Below are 22,221 nucleotides of genomic sequence, written 5' to 3' on the forward strand. Positions count from 1 at the left end.
AATTGAACATGCCACAGGAAGTTAGATATGCTTTGACTGACCACGTGTTTCTGTTTTCTACCATAGTAAACAATCATTCAATGAGTTTGATGCGATTGGTCAATACTCTCGGTGGTATTTGGGGTTCCTGTGTTTTATATGTCAAGTACAATGTAGTATGCATTTTTAAACCAACCAGCCAATCAACGAGTAGTATGGTAATCAACGTGTGAAAGTTTACCACGCTTGATCAAGCAAATTGGAATGATAGTAATATACATTATAGTAATGCTAAATCATTACTCCAAGTAGTCCATACTCCTAAACTGAACTTTGAATGCTAAAAATGAGTACATTTACAGCATACCTGTGTCCCACTCAAGATGATTGTTTATGTCCGAACTCTCTTATGACTGAATGTTACTATAACATTCATATACCGGGTTAGACCAACATAATTAATCAAACTTACGGAAGTGGAAAAAAATCTATATTGAGATTTTATTAATGCAAGACTTATGTTTAAAATATAAACATAACATGATAATTGCAATAAATCAGTAACTCAGTAAAATATTACAGATTTACGAGCTTTTACATTATGATAATGACAAGGCCCTGCATACCAAGGATTCCTGACTTTTCCAGTAATGCCAAAGAAAAGCAGGTATCAATTTTTGTATAAAGTTAAAAAGCACCTAGACAACAACTGCTAATTAAAAGTATTTAAGAAAAACATCTGAAGGTCACATTTCCAATCAATCTGAGTAAAGACTGTAGATCACTATTTTTTCGCAAAACCTTCTTTTAGCGAGACAGCTATTTGGTGATTTATAAGCAAGACAAAATTTTCATGAGCTGTGGTTATTGTTGTATATAATCCTTAACAATAAAAACATACGCGAGAATGAAATTTTTTGCGAGCAGACAGACATGCAGAATTACTCGAAAATAAAGTTTTCACGAATAGAAGGTGATATACAGTATACTCTTTACATGACCAACAGCTTATAACATGTCTTACAAAGTCATTCATTTCCAACATTGAAAGACCATGAAAAGTAATTTAAAAGTTAAAAACTAAGTTTTCTGTTAAAATTCTCATGGTAGAATATAGACTTGGCCCTGGGATCATGTAACAGACATAGACAAGTCTAAATTTAAAAATCTATTCCATGTTAATTACTTGTGAGCCAAGACTCTGAATTTGCATATAACAGCAATTTATTGATGCAAAATTAAAAAGCATTTATATTTTGGACCACTTGCTTTCTAAATCATTTCAGAGCAATACAGTATACATTTTTTGACTTAATATGTTTCATGATCCCGAGGCCAGGTTAAACAGAAAGGTCTGATAAGCCTTCATCATAAGACAAATCTTGAAAAAAAAATTAAAATCAACTTTCCTTTTACTTGCCATTGCACAGAACTGTATCTCTTTTACATTTTCTAAAGTCAATTTTCATGGAAATAGTACATAAAATGAATGTATGTATGTCCTAGTCTTTAGCTCATTATTTATTGTTAAAGAGTAACTGGCAAAAAATGATACATTTAAGATGAATCTAACTGCTGTGCTTTATAAAAACACAAAATGTAATCACAGACAACTCTTCACAACTTTTCTTTTTGAAGATATGTTTAACATGTTAAAAGATTACTTAAAAGTCCCTGATCAAATCAAATGATCCTAGATTATAAATACTAGAATATAAATTTTAGATATCTATATATTCTATAAAATAGCACTGCATAATTTGCTATTAATTAAGCATCTATCAGTTTAATATCTTAATTAGTCAGTTGAATTAATTTATTTACAAATTTTCTGGTCTAAATCTAAGATTGTGTGTGCGTGTGTGTGAAAATATCACTTTAACAACTTCAAGATAAAATATCTTAGATTTTAAGGTACTTTGAACAAATTCTTCTAAAAAAATTGATTGGGTCTAATATTACATTACCTGCACACTTAATACAATCTATGTATGCACAGATCAGTTTACGAGTCAACAAAAACTATGTAATAAAAACAGATGTTCAACATACACAATGTGAAGTATACATAAAATGATATGATCCCAACATGAAGGGCTACTATCATAATATAAACATATAAATGTGTACTATTTTCAAGTAAGAAGATAGAATACCATCTATGTTGAAACATTAAAATTATATTTTTTACATAAAACAGATACAAGTAAGACTTGCTTTAAAGTAAAATAAGTGTTTACATGTATAAAAAAAAAACTTACTCAATATACATGTAGCATTTTAGGACAAAAAAAAAAAAAGCTTCTTGAGTGAAATGGACAATGTTTCAATGAAACACCAAGAAAGTAAATGTACAATAACTGCCATTTGCCACTAGAGACACTGGCTTCTCCTTAGGAAAAACACATTTCTGTACCTATTATCTTTTGTCTTGTTCTATTCCTGAATATTGATATTAAGTCATAATTTTCATACTTTTATAATTTCACTTCAAAAGTTTTCTGTGTTCCTCTGCCACTGCTAAATGGATTATTATTGGATGCTGTTGGCCTGTTTGTAGACTTAGCAGCCCAAGCAACATCAAAAGGGTCAACATTTGGCCCTGTTGGCTTTGAAACCCCAGATGCTGATTCCCCCCATGCACTGCCATTGACTTGAAAGCTCCGTTGCTGTGCCATGTCCATAAGAGTAGGTTTTGCTTGGTGACGAGAATGACTTTGCCACTGACTCGTGGAAAGTTCACCAGTGTCTATGGAATGACTCCGAACGTGTTGCAAATTTGGAGCATGTGACCTTGGAGGAGGTTGTGGTTGTTGTGAAAACTGACCAAAAGCACCACCATTACTGACCGTTGCTCCACCTATGGGTGGAGCATTGGCAAAAGGATTTGTAGCTTGTGGTGTTGACCAGGGAGAAGTGGGTATGGCGGTATGGGCGGGGCTGCCTCTGGAAGAGGCCCAGGGGTTGGTCTGCTGAATGGGTGCTGCTGGATGTGATGAAACAGCTGCAATACAATATGACAGGCAATTATTGATACCTCACAAAAGTAATAAACCAACAAATTTAAGTATTAAAATTAAATGGGACTGAATCTTTCTGAAAAATCAATTTTATTCATGTGTGGTAAAGTTGCAAAATCAGACCAAAGTTACTATTATCAATTATCAAATTGAATTGGTAGTATACAATCGATTATATAATTGATGATTTAAACTTTCATTAAAGGTTACATTAAAAGCTTACATTCAATAAAGTTAACCATAAATACTGTATAAAAGATATTCTCATAAATGAAAAAGAAGATGGGTGAACATGACGAGCGAAAAGCCTATAGATCGAGTGACAAATATGAATGAGAGAAATTAAATCTCAATTATATCAAAAATTTCCTAAATATTTCATCTAACGTTAAAATATACTTTACGAAAGATCTCTACAATTTGCAAAAATCTCACAAAGATTGAAATTATTTGCCTATGAAATATTATACACACACTAAAGAGGGCAAAATGAGTCATTTTCTCATTCTATAACACTATTTTTCGATATGAGTGGGTTTTAATTTGCTCCATTTTTTTGACAGTTAATCTTGAAAGTTTGCATAAAAATATACATCTTTTGGTTACCAAAAACATGGAGCAAAGACCCACTATACCTTAAAAATAAACTTTTATGACATAACATTTGCATATTTTCGAGAAATACTTTAAGTCCATTAAGTCAAGGGTCATATTACAAACATGATTTAAATGCCACTATTCATCAGGACTTGTGTAGTCTAGTGGTTAGCGTGCTAGACTCGAAAGAAAATGATACTCAGGATTTTTATTGCTAGGGCTCGAACCCCACGAGTAGCACATTATTTTTTAATAAAAGAATAAATTTTGCCAAGAAAATTTTCCTCTTAAAAGTTTTGTTTGTCATAATTTCATAAACTTCAATAATGAGAATGTTACTCTAAATACAAAATTCACAAATTGAACATCATGAACATGATTTATATATATCTGAAGCTATAGGCTTTCTGCACGCTATGTTCACCCATCTCCTTTTAAACTTAGTTGGAAAACTTGTCTTGCTTTTGCATGAAAAAAAGAGAAATGTCCTTTGATAATGTTAAAAGATAAGTTTGGCAAAATAAAAATTTCTGGAATATTTAGCCACTATCAGTCTTCAAAATTTTAAATCAATTGTTCCTGACATGCTGTCTTCAGCAACAATTTTTCAATAGTTGGCAACCAACTATTGTAACATTAATGTTATTAATTAAATAGAATGTTTTTATATTACATTTCATTTTTCTATGTCATTGGAACAAGACTGGAATATTTAGCCACTATCAGTCTTAAAAATTTTAAATCAATTGTTCCTGACATGCTCTCTTCAGCAACAGTTTTTCTAAAGTTGGCAACCAACTATTGTAACAATAATGTTATTAATCAAATAGAATGTTTTTAAATTTCATTTCATTTTTCATGTCATTGGAGCAAGACTTTGGTTACATCATGCATGCAGGGCCCAAATACCCTAAATATTACAGTTTTTATGTGTACATATAAGAAACATTCCTGTTCCAGACTTAATTTTCCCAGTGCTTTAAATGGGCCGTTCTGCGATTTTATTTTTGCAACCTGTCTGCCTTTTTGCAAATACTTCACACTGCTTTTACGTGATTGGTTTTTACTGTATGTTATGTGTTTTCTCCTTTCTGTGATTTTTAAATGGTCACAATTTAGAGAAAGGTCAAAGTTTTAAGGAATGGTGATGAGTCTTAACTATGCAGAGTAGGTAAAATATTCAAAGCCACAATTACAACCTATGCAAAAGGAATTGCTGTGGTAAACAGGTGCAACAGGTTTTACCTAGCTAACAGAAGAGGTACACATTAAAATATGATGCAGAAAAGCAAAAAATATAATAATGGAAAAGCAGTATTACTTATTGTGGAAAAGCAGGATTCTTTTCATTGAAAAGCAATGTCAAATTGCAGAAAAGTGGATCTGCATTTTAATGAACTAACACAATTGATTACTGTTATGTCACTTCTGAAGTGCATACTTTTTTTACCCCCATTTTTTACTCAAAAGTGGAGGCCGTCATTAAGCACACAAGTGACACCCTTCTTCACAGTGCCAAAAATGTTAAAGGATCTGATTTCAAAGTTGGTTCTTTTTGGTTTTGTTTGGTAATCATTTTAAAATCTCTAATCGTCTAGTCAGATCTTTCATCTCTTTCACAGTAAGAGCTACTCATTTGCCAAAAGCTTTCAAACCATGTGCTACGAGTGTATGTGGCTATGATGATTTGAATCTGATAAATTTTCAAAGAAATTTTTTGAAGATTTCTGTACTTTTTTTATCATGATACAGCACTGAATGACTTATGATAAAAAGAAATTGATTTATAGATACATGTGTATTACATTTAAAAAAAAAAAAAGACACCTAGTACAAAAAATGATTTTCTTAGCTTCATTTCTTTATACACAAAGCATTATGCTTATCATAAAAGCTTGAAGAATGTTTTCAAATTCATTTTTGTTCTACATGCTTACTTGTTTGAGTGGTGTGTCTTGGGCTGGGTGCTTGGAATGCCGGTGAGGTAAGACTTTTAGATGGTGTCGATTCCACATTCTGTGTGGTGCCAAACGGGTCATCTGAACTAAGCTGTGATAATCCCATGGTCAGTTGCTGGCACATATTGGCTATTGAATCCTCTTGCTCTTTTGAAGGTGACATTTCTTGTATAGGAGCACTGATATCTACTAAAAACACATTTTTAGTGATTCCAAATTTTCCACTTAAATAAAAATTTTACAAGAAAGAGCAACACTTGCAAACAAAAACAAATCTCTAAAAGGTGTTCAGAAATTGGTAATATGGTAAGTTATTGACAAGTTTGTGGTGTGTTTGTTCTCCCATCTTTTTTGCCAATTCTTCTAGTCATATTTGTATTTTTTCATTATGTATATTAATATCCTTATAAGGAATATATTCAAATATGGGCATGTGTAATTTTTGTACATATTAGGTTAATTTGGCATTCTAATAAATGCCCATTTACGACAAATAGTTTGCTGTTATATTTGCAAAAAACAGAGCAGAGTAGACTCATGGATGGAGAAAATAAATTATATTGAGGGAAGTTGAAGATGATGGTATAATGATTAATATGCATTAAAAATGCTAAGAGTTTAAAACTGAAAACTGTGTACAGCAAGTATCCTATTAAGTTTTGTATGGTGTACAGAAAATTACTCAAGACCATGTGGTATAAAAACTACAAATACGCCCATTGTCCATAGGACATGAATATTCCCAGCCCTAGGTTTTCTATAGATATTGCTCATTCTCTTTTATATAATTGCTTCATACTTCTCAGGCACATTTTCTACTTTGAAATACATTCACGCATACATAAATATGATAACAATGTTACATATATTATGCTAAATTAAGGTCTTTTGATTTCCGACTCCCGAATATTCCGGATTGCCATTTTTTTAAATTAACATTCTTCATTTCACTAAAAAGAATCTATTCAAACTTCTTGGGCTATGTTAAAGTTAATTCCCACATACATAAATATATCAACAACATTATCTATGATAATGATATCTGTCCAAAAATGGTGATATCTAGGACTAAGTTATAAATGTAGAAACCAACAACGGATGCAGATTCATCTAACTGCTCAATTTAGTTCATAAATGCCACCATTCGTGACATTTTTGAAATTTTTGTATCTCTGTGAATTAAGTTCGACATAGTTAATATGCCTGAAAAGTTTAAACCGTATCTGTTTTGGGATAAGAGTATCAACAGAAAACATTAATCCAAGAGGGTCTGGCGTTGGGAGGACTAGATTTACTGCTTGCCATAGTAAGGTCAAGGTCACAGGGAAAGTTAAGGTCAGAAAATTATGACACAGTTGAATAGCTCTCACCAATTTGCATTAATATATGAAGTGTGATGAAAATATCTTTAATAGTTTCTTGGAAACTGAATTTTAAAAACAACAAAAAGTATAGTCAAAGATCATAGAGAAGGTCAATGTTAAAAAAAAAATTGGACACAGTTGATAATTTCTCACCAGTATGTATCCATATACGTGTTTAGATAAAAATATATCTTGAATCTTTTCTTTGAAATTAAGCTGACACAAATTTTAGAATAGTAAGGTCAAGGTCATAGAGAAGGTAGAGGTCAAAATATCTGATGCAGTTGAATAGTCTAACCAATACATATCAGCATAAGAAGTTTGATAAATATATCTTGATTTTTTTATTTCTTTGAAACTGAGCTAAATGAAAATTTAAGAAGTCAAGGTCAAAGAGAAGGTCAAGGTCATAATATTTTGATGCACTTCAACAGCACTCAACAAAAAAGTATCAGTCCATGAAGCTTTGAAACTAAGCTAAACAAAATTTTGAGAAAAGTGAGGCAAGGTCAAAGGAAAGGTCAAGGTAAAAAACATTGATGCAATTGAATAGCTATCATGAATATGCATCAGAATATGATGGCTGCTAAAAATATCTTGAATAGTTTCTTTAAAACTGAGCTAAACTCAAATTTTACAGAAGTAAGGTCAAGGTCGAAGGAAAGGTCAAAGTCAAAAAACATTGAGGCATTGAATAGCTCTCATCAATATATATCAGCAAAAAAGGTTTGATAAAAATATTTTGAATAGTTTCTTTGAATCTGAGTACCAATGCAATTGAAATGCAAAGTGTGAAGGACAGAAGACAGACATGCCCTGGCCATATTTATGGTGGGGCATAAAAAAACTCTGTTTGCTTTAACTTCAAAACTTTTCTTCCTTCATCTCTTCAAAAAATAAATTTTCAACCTAGCTTGTGAAAAATGTACTCACCAGTTGGTTTGGGTGGTGAGCCATCAGTTATTGCCCCTTGTCTTTGTAATGTTGATGGAAGGTCACTGAGTCTCAACGACACAGAGCGTTTAAATGGAGAAGATTCTTTCTGCAAATTTTCAAAGCCTCGAAATGATCCCTGTCTGACAATCATAGAAGGTGTGGCTTTTGGCCGCTCCACAGCAAAAGGGTTATCTACCTTCTTGACAGGTACAGGTTCTGAAATTACAGGCAACATCTAATATATATACATATCAATAATATATGCATAAATATATGATTCTGTGTAAAATCAATACATTTATAAAGTGAGTGCTTGGCACAAATTAATATTATTAAGAATATGTCCATTGCAAAACACTCAGTTTTACCATCCTGAAAACAGCAGAAGTAAAGTAGTGCTAAATATTTAAGGTAATTGAACCTTTCAAAATGACCGACTCTAGAGAAAATTGATTTCTGACCTCGCAACTAACCATAATGACATCAATTCTCTTACCAGCAAGTATGGCGCTCTGTGGGTCTGTTATCCTCTCTGTCAAAGTGGTCTGCCTAAATGATCCCATTCTAGTAAAGCTGGTCTTGTCCTGAGAATAGGTCACTTGTACCCCTGTATTTCCATCTTTATCCCGCTTCTGTTTACGTTCCAAACAGATGGCAAAAGCACAACCTACAGCATGGCTCAAACGTTCCCCCTACAATCACCAACTTCAAAATCAAAATCATCATTTCACATTGCAACAGTACTGTGTCTTCACTTTTAAAAACTTGTAATATGTGTTGTAATATATTACCACTGAGTGAGAATGCATGTTTTTACTTCATATAAATTTTTTATCAAATTCAATTAAAAACTGAAAAAAAAATCATAATCAAAAGATTACATGGGAAAACAACTCAGTTTAGTCTGTTGATTAACAAGGGGCTCTATCTTAGAGAGTGCATGCTATAAGCCTATATCCAGATATTTATATATATATTCTCTGGTTAACTAAGTAATATTGTATTTTCTATATGATTCTGGGTTATAATATTATTTTTTGCCTTGCTTCAGTACAGAGGAGAGAGTATAATTAAAACATTGGGGAAAATGTGTAAAATATTTAAGGAAAATATACTGAACAAATGCTGTTTATGCTTTCCATATATAGTTTTAGGAGCAAAATCAATCAGTTATAACTTTTAAAATCATCAATTATTTACATTGCATTGGAAAATCATTCTAAAAGCTATTTATCAATAATGAATATTGTGCTTAAATCCTTTTTATTTTGTACTTAAACCATGTAAACTGCACTATAAAATATGCAAACATTTACTGTCAAGGTTATTTCTTTCCAATCTTCCATGAAAAATATATTCTTGAAAAAATATTAAAAATTGTCAGGAAAAAGGAAGCAGGTGATGACATAACAAATGACATTCCTTTCTTTCTACTTAATGTTCTTCATATCAAGAGATAATCTATTAGATGATGCATATTATGCACAGAATGTTTTATATAAAAACAAGGAAATGCTTAGTACAATGAATCTGAAATAAATACATGGTGTTATTAAAGCATTGATTACACACTGAATGCAAACCTTCACCAATAATAACATGTTAATTGCAAGCTTCCATCTGAAGAACCAACTTGAAAGTGGACAAAATCTGTTATTCTGAAAAATGTATTGATTTTAGTTGTATGATGAAGTTATTTTCTGCATGCAACATGCTGCAATGAAACTATCAATAACATTGCTTTTTTGATCTTACACATAGAAAATTAATTTAGTTATGTAATTCCTCTAGTAATAAACAAAAAAAAGGAAGAGAATTCATCACAATAAAAGCTGAATATAACTTCTGGTGATTCTACTGAGCTTTACAGTGTTGCTTATCTATTGATATAAAGAAAAAATATACCGTCATGATAGCATTAAAAATGTGTATAAAATAATACATAACTTTATAAATGTTTACATACTTAAAAGATGGTTGAATGAAACAAATGTAAAATAATATTAACCATATGACAACAATGTATATGAACCCATCCCTAAAATATAAAAATAACAGCAAAATGAGTATGCTATATGGAGAATGAGAAAAAATTTACAAATCAAATGATGGCAAATCACTCGACAGGTACTGTGACATAGATGCAAACACATAGCAAAGCTTTATTTATCCAATAGACAAAGAACATCAATTACTGCGGCTTAGATGCCAACTCTAAATTCATGAACTTTTTTCCCTCTTTATTGATCCCTGAGGAATTTTCTACTCCCTCTCTATTGATTCTGCTACACCATGTGTCTTTTTGTTTCACATTGTGTTTTATTTTCCACTCTGCTACGCGTGTTAAGTCATGTTGAGGGCCGTGAGAGATCTGCCATCATTAGCTCTAAATCATAGCTGTCTACAAAGCCTACACAAATCAGTAGATATTCTGGAGTATACTGTTATAACGGTACAAACTAGAACTCGCTTCATGCAAACGGTGTAAAACTAGAATGCAGAACAGGCTTAACTAGAGCCGAGCTTGACTACTCACGGAGCGACGGTTCCGGCCTTTGAAATACCACTTGGTGAGAAAAACAAACAAGTAGGCCAACTTATAAAACAGTCATTCAGCATTCATAAAGATTTCATTCAAAATATGAAACAAAAAGAGAAATCTTTGAAACATAACATTGCTTAATATACTTGCATGCTTTTATTAATTGTAAAGTTTTTCTTTAGTCACAAGTATGATATCTTTCATCTACTTGAAATGACAAATGAACAAACGGAAGCAATTTTACTACCAAACAAGATGGTCAAAGCTGATTTTGTTATACTTCAGACAAAATCCATGCATCATATGCTTAATTACATAGATCAACTAATGAATATATGTTACAATTAAAATAAAAAAGTTAAAGACAGAAAAAGCAAGGAATAATCCCGACACAGTATGCAAGAGAAGCCACGCAGACACTAAAAAAACTGCCGAGTTGGGTGGACGACGCATCTGCTCTCAAACTAACCAGGTGATATCAATACAAAACATTGAAGCTTTCTCAAAAATTGTGGTACGAAACTGATATTTGGATGGAATTTTGCAATTCACAATGTGCAATATTTTATTTTTATACATGGATCTCGCAGACATTAATAACATTTTTAAAGATTTCTACAAAAAAAATAATGTACCTGCTGAGCAGGAACAAATGTCACATTTGATACACGGTGTCAATCTTATATTGATACTGAAATATTAATGAAAAAAGAGGACTTTTTTTAATTATCATTTTTCATTTGATGAAATCCAACACCTGGCTACATTTCAGACACAGATCAATGCTTGATTTTACTAATAAAAACTGGATTTATATCCTTGTATTTCAATTTTAACTGAACTTACCATGATCACTAAAACTATTATGATTACATATTTTTTAAGGTTGGGAAGATTTGAATAATAAGTTTATATATAAATAATATACAAGTTTTGTGAATAAATGCAGAAGAACACACACTTTCACACCTACATATATATATAAATATCAATATAGTGATCAACACGACCTCTACACATTTAACATGCTAAACTTGTACAGTGAAATAATTCATGCCAAAATAACGAAAAAAAATTGTTCAAATAAAACTGGTTTGAACACAACTTAAAGTCATTGGTAGTACCAGACTCTGCTGAAGAGCGAGGGGTATCGGTCTGGTTGTTTTGACAGCAGCCTGCTCACCGGACACATCTCGGCAGCTATGTGTCGGGACAAAGTAAAATTATAGTAAATAATACTGACACTTACGGACTCTTTGACAGCCAGGAAACCATGACACATCCATCGCCTTGTGGTTCCATCCCGACATATGTAGGCAAATCCTTTCTCATGATTGCGGTCTGGTGCACAAAAGGATACCTTCTCAATGGTTTGGTCAACTATCATACTCTGAAAAAGTACAAATGTGCCACTTATAAACCCTGATGTAATATTAACAGTCAATTTTATTTCAAAATTACTGGTATATACGATGGTAGAATTTCTAACCTTAACGAATTAAAGTGTACAAAAATAAGATCTTGTAGTGACAAAAAAGTCAAAGAAGCAAACCCAAATTTGCTATAATAATTCAAGCTTTTAAGAAATTATTAAACACTTTACTGACTACAAAGTAACAAAATTTTGAATAATAATAAGTAACAGGTATCTCCTTCAAAGAGGAAAATGCTCTGAAATACTGAAATTTGCAAGCTGTACGATGGAATTGATCTTTTACCTACTAATCAAATAAACAAAAACATTTGATTCACTTTAACTTTTATTATGCTGTTGTATTGAGTATTGCAAATATTAATTACAAATTATAAAACAAAATTAAACCACATTTTTTCAACATACAGGTACAGGCATTACATGTGTAGAAAATGAAAATATATCATAAGAACTGAAATAGATTCTTTAACAAATTTGAACCTCATAAATACTGAAATGGCAAAGTTTTGGTCCATTTTTATTATTTATATTTACCCTGTTATGCTACACAGTCATTAACATTTATATGTATCATATTTTTATCCTAGTTTTTCTATGAGGATGATCAGCATAACAATCTACAATATTTCTGTATTTTTGGAGTTGCCACTATTGTATATACATTTATCCATGGATGGAAAGTGTAATACCAGCAATTTATTATACAACTGCCAAGAGATATAGGGTTTTGACTACTGTTGGTATTTGACATGTCAAAATTTGGAAAATATTATTACATACTGAATGCTTAAGTAGATCCATCTAAATTATCTGCCTACATTGATACACAACCAAAGTTCTGGGTGCTAATGAATGAATCTGGCAAGCCAGAATGGTTTATGTAAATATTTTGGTGATTGATTCTAAATCTAACCTCATCCCCAGATTTCTACAAATTCAAGGCTTCTATTGATTTAATGGTCTGGATAGAAGATGAATCTATTTATTCAGCCTCCAAAGTTCCTTAAGTGAAACCACAGATTCCCCCATCTAGATTACCATGGCAAATAAATTATTTGTCTTGCATGCACAGAGCTATAAAATTGTGTTTTAATACCACATTCTCATATCAGTTATCAAAACAAAAATAGAAAAGAATTCAAAAGATTCCCAACTACAAAGTGGAATCAAATGAATTCTGAGGAGACAATGAAGACAAGCCCTGTCTGAGACATCCACAAATACTTTAGAACATCTAAGGTCAACAGAATCAACTCAGTGACATCTAACAAAGGTCTCGGGATATTAATCTGATCCCGTTAAAGTCCTCATACCAAGTTCATACATCCCTTACTTTTTTCCTGACCTAGAGGCACTTTGCAGCTATTGTATACTATTCTCTAGAGAAACAAGCTATTCAATGTTCAGTATCTATGCTGTATTTCATGACTCCTCTCACTTTTTAATCAATATCCATTATTTATTGTCATTTCTCTGTCACATTTAGTTGACAAATGACAGTTCACAATCAATAACATACTGCTTGTGGGTAAATCTTTTCTCTTCTCCAACTTTTTTTTTTTTTTTACATATGTCAGAAACCTACATGACGTATACACAACTAAACTGAATATATGGCATGCACTAGTATGGCAACGAGTCTGCTTATCACCTCGATTCTACCTGGCAGTAATACAAAACTGGCACATTGCATTAATAAAGTAAAATCACATCCTGTCAAAAATTATCACAATCTTACTGCATCAGCTATTGATACCATATTTTAAAGCATACATATTTTATGAGGCATTACATTTCAGTCTGGTGAGAGATTATTACACTATCACATCTATATAGATAACTATATATGAATATCTATCACCTGGTAAAATATGTCAAAATAATGGAAAACTAATACTGTTCATGGGAAAATACTAATACTGTTCATGGAAAAAGTGTTGTATAAATAATTTAACAAAATGAAGACCATTTCAAAACATGATCAACAGTCTATTACTCACTTTGCTGATCTCGTCCACAACTCGCAAGGCATCTCCCGAGACATATAATACTGCTCTCTGGTATTTACCTTTACACTGCTACAGAATATAATGAAATAAATTGTGACACTAATCACCAGAAATAGTGAGGATTAAACCTTTTTTTTTATTTCAGAGATACTTCAAACTTTCAAAATGAGAGATGCTATTATGCAAAAGTAAAATTCTTTATATTGCAACTGAAATCTAAGGTTTTCTGAATATCTTTCTTATATTTCTGTCTCACTCACAGCTTTCAATGTTTTCACGGCCTCTTCACAAACTTGCATGCCTCTGGACTCAAAAACTTCAACACAACCAAGGTACTATAAAGCATTAAAAAAAAGAAATATTTATTTCACTGTTTTAAAATCTACATTTTACCAGTACTCATGCTAAATGTTTGCAATTTATTAACAGTTTTTATAACTGCACAGACATATTATTCACACACTTTATCTTCTGGAGGGAAGTTCACTCTTAAAATACTTAAACTGCTACAAAAATTTAAAAGTTTTAATCAGAATTCTTATGATTATACATCATGATTAATTAAGAAATAAAGTCTGCATTTTGATGAATGTTGCAGGATAACCTTCGAGGTCAAGAAATGTTGTTCGAAATATACAAGTCGAAGCCTTAGCCGAGGTTTTTATATTTCCCACAACATTTTGAGACCAAGGAAGTTATCCTGCAACTTCACTACCATAAGGACTTTATTTCTATTCTATTAACAGCTCTAAAATACAACCGATCATTTCCTCTGTAGAGAAACGAATTATATCACCATGTCACAACTTCGCTGTTCCATTTAACATCAGAGGGTCAATTTGTATGTTTACTTGTGTATCGACTGCATAGACTGCAGACGATTCCAGCTTTCGTTGGATTAAAAATATCCTTTAATTATTTAATATAAATTTGTTCGTAACATATATTGATTAATTTTCATGAATGTAAAATAACAAAATCAGTTGTCTATTTCATTGCTTTATCAGTAAAATCATGGAGTGTAAATGTTGTGGGGAGGTCCATGTAACAGCAGTTATAAAAAAACGGATATTTATCAGCTGTTTCAGGCAATACACACTGTTAAGACTGCATAAGATGACACATCGATATGTTCTAAATAAGTATTATATTCTACAGTGAAATATTCATTTCAACTGTACAGATTTGACATAATGTCCTTTTCTTTGATTTTCTTTGATTGCATTTCTTTGATCTCAGCAATAACTGTAGAGTAGTAGAATATATAATAATTCATGATAACAATGGTAAATATTCAGTCTGTGTTCATAAAACGTTTATACATTTGCGATGTTCAAATTTCAATATCTATAGCATTTTTCTTTAAATACATATAATACTCAATCATTAGAGCAGATCATTATTTTGTTTAAACAGATTGTCTATAAAACTTAGGAGGAAAATGGGTCAGTGATAGAATAATCAAGTCTTCATTATCCTCAGGCTTTATAAATCCCACATTCATGTGAAGTCCTGTCTGAATCTTTAGTACATGAGATTAATGTTTATAATTACCCGAACTTGAAAGCTACAGGTTCCATCTCTCACTTTCTTCTCGTCTTCCTGCCACTGGTGTGGTTTTGAACACTCAGGGACATGGTTCTTCTTTTTGCGAAAACTCAACCGCCTCTTGATGCTTTCCATGCCAGCCTTCAAAGATAAATCATAAACTTGTATTAATGCTAAACATGCTGAATCTGATTGTGCATCAGCATGATGATTCTAAGATGACATGGAATCTTGGATTTATTTTTGTCCTGTAATATTCGTTAAAAACAAAAAGAAAACTACCCCGTGAATCAGCCATTGGCATGAAAAAAATTCAATACTCCCCAAAAAATGTTTCATGTGAACTTGACAAAACATTTGAAATTTTAATAATCAATTTAATCAATATGACATATTTGTTATAAGTTTAATTTCACTTTTCATGTTGGTCAATTTTCATGTTCTTTTTTTACATTTGGATACATATAATATGCAAAATGAAATGTTTCATGTTGTGTGCAAGATTGGATAATCTTCTGATTGAGACACAGTTATGAAGAACTAAGTTACTAAACCAAGTTAAGTTATGAAATTCAATTCATGTCCACCCATTGGCAAATTTTCAGCAGGGATGAAAAAAAGTTGAAAGAATTTTTGGTTATTTCTAATTTATTTAAATTAACAAAATAAAATTGAACATCCAGACTAGCAACTTTTTCAGCAAGTGTTACCGGTATACACATTGTTTAGATTCTGTTTTCATCAAAATTCTCAATCAAATTAAGAAAGCCAGTTTATCAAAAATTTGTGACTACAAAAGCAAACTTTTACATTGTTTAAAAAAAATCCTTTCCTCATTCCTGAATGCATTATATGCAATGAACATGTCCAATCAAGAGTGTACAGGGATTTACCCCGGGTTTTATTCCATACAACCTGAGGCTGAAGGCCGAAGGGTGTATGGAATACAACCCGGGGAAAATCCCCATACACCCTTAATTGGACCTGGATAATGGATTTATTTCCTATGTACCCAAATAAATTCTTTGTAAACAAGTAACAATCAGCTGTGTTTTACTACAATGCATCGTGACGTCATGTTATCTGCTTTTTATCATAGAGAAACTATGCATTGTGACGGGTATACGGAAATTTACATCTGATTTTGTAACCAATCAAAGCTTGTGTTACAAGCTACATAGGAAATAATAATATTTATTCACAATATGGACACTACGGACAGGTCACTGAAAGTTCTCTATATCCAGCTACTGTAAACAAAATCATGGAAGACTAACATTTTTCCTTGAACATGTGGATATATATATGTTGTGTAAAAGGAGTGGAATTACATTAATTGTTAGACAGACAAACTACTGCTTAACCTAAGACCTTGCCCACAGACTGTCAAATCCCCCATAAAACTGTAACCTTTCCTCCCTCAGTAATTGACTAAGATTAGGACTAAGGTTTGTCAAGAAACTAATCAATAAACTTTATCTGGCGATTTTAATGCCAGAGATAATGTTGCTTTGTTGGAATTCCTTTCTAAATCTGTCCTATCAAGACTGAACTTCGTACTATTGTTGTACAAAAAAAATGTCCAAATAACAATACAATGTGACCTTTGAAAAATATCTTAGCAAATCTAACGAAGTTTAAACCCTTGTTCAACATACCAATTAATAATACTGATTTCTGAAAGGTTTCTTGTATTTTGATATGAAAACTGCATATCATATGATTTCTACCTTTATATTTTTACCCAAGGTAAATACTTTTTACACATTTTTTTTTTTACACAGAGTAACAATCCAACAATACTCTATTTAAAATGTAGTATTATAAAGCACATGTATGTGCATGTGCTTGGATAAACACATATAAGTTGAACACATTAATAAACAAAGTACAGTGTGATGTTTTCGTCTTACCGTCATGGTAGGGTTGTCCTCAACTTCCCTGAGGTCAAGTTATGTAAGGTAAATGGCAAACAACGGAAGGTTGTGTTTTACAAACAAATCATTAAATCCCAAGTAGATACACTGAACAATTCAAAAACACAAAGGCAAATAAAGCACAGTAAATTTGGTCACTCGTAATATGACTAATCCATGCATTACTCAGTTTAATGTGAGACTACACTGTATGACGTATATATATATAGTCCTCATTCACCTGTATACCTTTATTCACAATTAGCACTAGATATCATTAACATAAATAGCCATCAAAGTTCAGCTGCATATCTAATATTGTATGATCATGGTTTCATAATGTTCACTACCAGAATTTGATATTAAATTTAAATTCTTTAAAATATTTTTTTTATCTAATGACACATCTCTAAAAGGCAAAAATTTTCCTGATTTAGATTGATTGATAAAATAAAACTGTAAAAAATAAATCCACTTTTCAAGGAAACAAACAAATTGTCATTAAAACTGTAACATACAAGATTATCATGTCTCTGATGCTAAAAATCAAGTGCATATTTTATGTAGAATTCTTCACTTCCTTCCTGTATATTTATATAAAATGGTATTGTGTTTAAGAGTGATTGTTGTAATATTTCCAAGCTTTCACAGTTACACAAGTTTTTAGCGAGTAACTTTGAACATTAAACTTTGGCCTAATTCAGATGTGGATAACATCATTCAATAAATACATCAGTTAGTTGAGTTAGTCATTACTTATTAGTTATCAAACATGTTGAACATTCTTAAATTTGAAAAAAAAAGATTTTGTATAAATCTAAAACATATCACATCTCATCTAATACCATCATTCAATCCAAGAGAACCTTGAATTATGTACCATAATTTTATTTATGTGGCATGTTTGTGTATTTATATGTAACTAATACAAGTCTGATACTACTTTACCACTCAGTAACTACTTTACAAAACAATTACTATCATTCTGAATTGAAGTAAAATCTCATGCAAGTAGCATGCATTAAATCATATATCTATACACTTTAACATATCAGCATATTTAAGACTGAGACCCCACCCCCAATATTTTCTTGACCTTCCTCACAGTTCACATCAGATCTTTGTATCTAAAGGACTCTTTATTTTCACTCATTAATAACTACCATATCACTATTTACAATATTACTATCCTTGCAAGGAAAAATATTTCTATTCTTATCTATTATTATCATTATCTGAATTGGACACATACATTAAGTCCAAGACATTACACAGGAATCACACTCCATTCACTCACTCTCTTTTGCAGATGCTATTTGGAAAACAACAACCCCCCCACCCCTCTGATTTTTTTGTAGAAAAGTCATTTGCAACAGTTTTAATATGAAAATTTGAATTGAAATACCTGCTCTTCTGGAGCAAAATTATGGCCAAATTATAATTTTTGAGAATTAGGTCAAATCTATAGTTAAGGTCATGAGGCCAAATATACATGTAGTAGTCTACTTTCTGAAACGTGTTGTCATAGGAAATGTACATGTAAAATATGAAAGACATATCTTCTCTCATTCAAAAGTTATAAGTAATGTTATTTAGACCAAACTTTCAAGATCAAGGTCAGTTAGGTCACAGGGTTAAAAACCATTGTACATTTGGAAACGTCTTCCCACAGGTAATGCACCATCAAATATGAATGCCCAATCTTATCTCATTCCAAAGTTATCACCAATGTTAAGTTTTTGAAAAGTATGCCAAATTTAAAAGGTCAAAAGGGTCAAATATTACTTGGAAAGGTCTTATCACAGTTAAAGTATATGTGAAATATGAAAGCCCTATCTTTTCTTATTCAAAAGTTAAGACCCGTGCAAGGTTAAAGTTTTTGAGACACGGACTTACAGACGAGTGTGATTTAATGTCCCCTCGCTTTTGCGAAATCAGGGGACAAAAATATGGGAAGAAAAAGGTGAGAGTTTGGGAAGGAAGTGAAAAACATAGCCCATTTGTAACAGAATGGCTCATCCCATTACAAGATAAGCAATATGTTGAAAATTCCCAAATCAAAATTTGTTTATGTAGCTCGAAAGTTTTTTGCCAGAGGTTCAGTAGAACACAAACTGAGAAGTGGGCTTCCAGCAAAAATGAAAGAAAGAGATTACTGCAGTTTGGAAAGGCTTTTGAAAACGCATCCTTGGGAATCACTGTGACATAACATCGAAGTTTATTAAACACAAGACTTTAAGTAAGCATACCATTCAAACTTGAGTATAGAAGGTGTGTAAGTAAGAAGAAACTAGTAGTGAAGGCAGTTAACCATGGAAATACACTGCTTGGTGTAGAAAGGAGAAGCAAATGGACAGTTAAAAATAATTGGAGGAAAGTAATATTTTCAGACAAGAGCAAAATCATGATTGGACATGACCACTGAACATTCATTAGGGATATCAGAATCTATCATCAGATTACTGTAAAATAAACATTTATTAAAAGAAGAGGTTGAAAAAGGTGAAAAGAAGCATCTATTCAAGATGTCACAGTGGGATCAGAAATAAATATGAATAGTGGACGTGTTTCAAATGACATAATTATGATAATGAACCATTTTAATGAAAGCAGGGACCAAAACAATAATTTAAATCCATGGACAGTGCAAAAAAATTATATGAAAAGATGTGAAGAGAGGAGTGGTCAGAAAAACAATTGGCAGCGACGCATGTAAAAAAGTAAACTTAAGGCTTAATTACAGATAATTCTAAACATTAGAAACATACTAATGACTAATGATAATCATTGGAACACTGATCTATATTTTTCCTGATGAAATCCAGATAGTTTGGAGAAAAAAAAACACTGAGTTAATGTGTGAAGGACATCAAAAAATTTAATTTTCCTTGTGTGCAGGTGCCCCCATTGTCAAACATGGGTACCAATTATGGTGTGTGGTTGTACATGTATTACATATACAAAGATGGAACTTTATCATGTTTATGTCTTTAAACAGTAGAAAAATGCAGAAAAATATGCTACAAATTTAGAAAAGTCTCTATGGTTAGACATTTTGGGACATTTAAGCCAAAAAATTGAATGGTTTTCGAGATGACAATGTCCCCATCCAAAGAGCCCATATTACTTGGGATTTCAAATGGGAATATAATATTCAAATTATTGCATATATTGTGTGGTCAACATAGTACCTGGTCATAAATATTATCAAAAGATTGTGAATATCACTCTCTACACAAAAAACAACAAAATAATTGGACCCTTGAAGAGTTCTTTGACTTTGTTTGATCAGAACTACCTTAGCTGCAACTCTTTATGAATCCAAACCATTCCTTTTATCTGCTGTCATTATGTGTGAGAAACTTATCATCAAATAAATGTTGTTTAAAATAAAAATGTTTTGACATTTCATGTCTGTCCACATCAGATGCATCAAAGTTTACGTGCACCATTTTTGAAAATTGTGCATGCTTTTGCCATGGTGCTGTAGCTAAATCAAGAGATTGTGCTGGACCTGATTATTTATTTATTATCAGCAGCTTGACTCCCATGTTACAAGCTGAATCTAAAAATAAATTAAACCTAGGTATAACATCTACTGTTCCCAAATGGATAAACTAATACCCTGTCCTTTTTTAACAGCCAAAGCCCTTTATTTAGCTTGAAATTTAAATGCAATGTACCATGTCTGAACTGACCGGGTTATTAGAGTACAGTGTATTGTACACAATTCCAGTTTATCAAAACATGCCACATTCGTCATGCTTGAGAGATTTTGTATGCATAGTGCTTCGTATTTCTATGGTTCATTTCATTCGTTGGCCTACAACTGTGAGAATTTTAATTTACATTACATTTTATAAACGATAACTTTTAAAACCATATATTCAAGTTAATAAGCGCAAATAAAGGAACCACCCACTGAAATTAGATGCGGCAGCCATGTTTTTCACACGATTCATTCATGTTTACCTTGATATGTTAGATAATGTATAGTAAGTAATCTATCACTGATCAATCTTAATGTGCAATTTACTCACCTTTGATTATATGGACTTCACCAAGAAATAGATTTTTATTCGCGAAAACTCAAAAAACACATGATTTGGAACGAATTATGTCATTTCAATGCCCTATTTCTAATCCATATTCAAAAGAGACGGCCTGCTGTAGTAATTATGAGTATCACAAATGCTTCTTGTACGGTAATTCTTTACACAGCACCTAATTAAAATGATGTAAAATATTTAGAAAAATGTAAATAGTATCGTTGATAACCACAGCGGAAGAACCACTTCAATTCGACAGGTACGAAAATGATCTGCGCATGCTCACCGGAAATTAAAAAAAAAACACCTAATGAATATTTTTGGCTTTTGATCCGCGCCGAAACTACACATTCCTAGAATCACGATCATTTTTTATTTATTTATTTATTTATTTATTTATTTATTTATTTATTTATTTATTTTAGTGGGGATGCGCTTCTTTTGGCGCTACGGAGCATTTAGTATGACCTTTTTGCACTGTAATTACATCTAACACAAAAATAATTTTTTTCAAAGTTTTTCCTTTCATACTTTTTATCCAAATAAATTATGGGAACAAACACAGTATTTTTTCATCTTAAAATACAGTGTAGTCACATTAAAGTTTGTGACAACAAAAAAGTTTCAAATTACTTCGCATAGTCAATTATTTTACCTTTTTTGCACTCAAAAAATGTAATTTTTCTGGCATTTAAAATTTAACAAGCAATAAAATCATTTGAAAGTAGTGAATTTTTTTTTCTGAATTTATTAAAGCAGAATGTTTAAAATTATCTTATATATTCAGAAAAGAAAATTAAAAGTGGGGGTCTGTGATGTTGATTTTAGATATTACTTAAATATTTGGAGTTAAAGTGACAAAAAATTG

The 22,221-nt window shown here is 31.7% G+C and overlaps 1 protein-coding gene across 7 annotated transcripts; it reads right to left on the reverse strand.

Moving 5' to 3' along the window:
- Positions 1-466: 466 nt before the first annotated feature.
- Positions 467-21,580, reverse strand: LOC133182158 (protein numb-like). 7 transcript variants are annotated; one of them, XM_061316889.1, is made up of 10 exons: positions 21,366-21,580; positions 15,395-15,549; positions 14,101-14,175; positions 13,832-13,909; positions 11,640-11,786; positions 10,391-10,420; positions 8,351-8,546; positions 7,852-8,070; positions 5,534-5,743; positions 467-2,983 (listed from the first exon to the last, which is right to left on the reverse strand). In XM_061316889.1, the coding sequence occupies exons 2-10, from the start codon at positions 15,521-15,523 to the stop codon at positions 2,457-2,459; spliced, it is 1,611 nt and encodes a 536-aa protein (XP_061172873.1). In that variant the 5' UTR covers positions 15,524-15,549; positions 21,366-21,580; the 3' UTR covers positions 467-2,456. The 7 variants fall into 7 exon arrangements, with proteins under 7 accessions (XP_061172873.1, XP_061172874.1, XP_061172872.1 ...); XM_061316890.1 differs by having other exon boundaries at positions 15,395-15,529; positions 21,345-21,580; XM_061316888.1 differs by lacking the exon at positions 21,366-21,580 and adding an exon at positions 17,302-17,322 and having other exon boundaries at positions 11,646-11,786; positions 15,395-15,529.
- Between the last annotated feature and the right edge of the window lie 641 nt (positions 21,581-22,221).

The sequence above is a fragment of the Saccostrea echinata genome, unplaced genomic scaffold (assembly GCF_033153115.1).
Source record: "Saccostrea echinata isolate AGI-Se365-2 ecotype Australia unplaced genomic scaffold, CSIRO_AGI_Sech_v1 ptg000009l, whole genome shotgun sequence".
NCBI classification, from domain to species: domain Eukaryota; kingdom Metazoa; phylum Mollusca; class Bivalvia; order Ostreida; family Ostreidae; genus Saccostrea; species Saccostrea echinata.

Excerpts from the sequence above, each read along its gene's own strand:
- LOC133182158 (XM_061316886.1), bottom strand. Across the intron at positions 8,547-10,390 it reads AAGGCCGGAACCGTCGCTCC|GGGGAACGTTTGAGCCATGC; the intron begins GTGAGTAGTCAA and ends TGGTGATTGTAG. Across the intron at positions 8,071-8,350 it reads ACAGAGCGCCATACTTGCTG|AACCTGTACCTGTCAAGAAG; the intron begins GTAAGAGAATTG and ends CTGTAATTTCAG.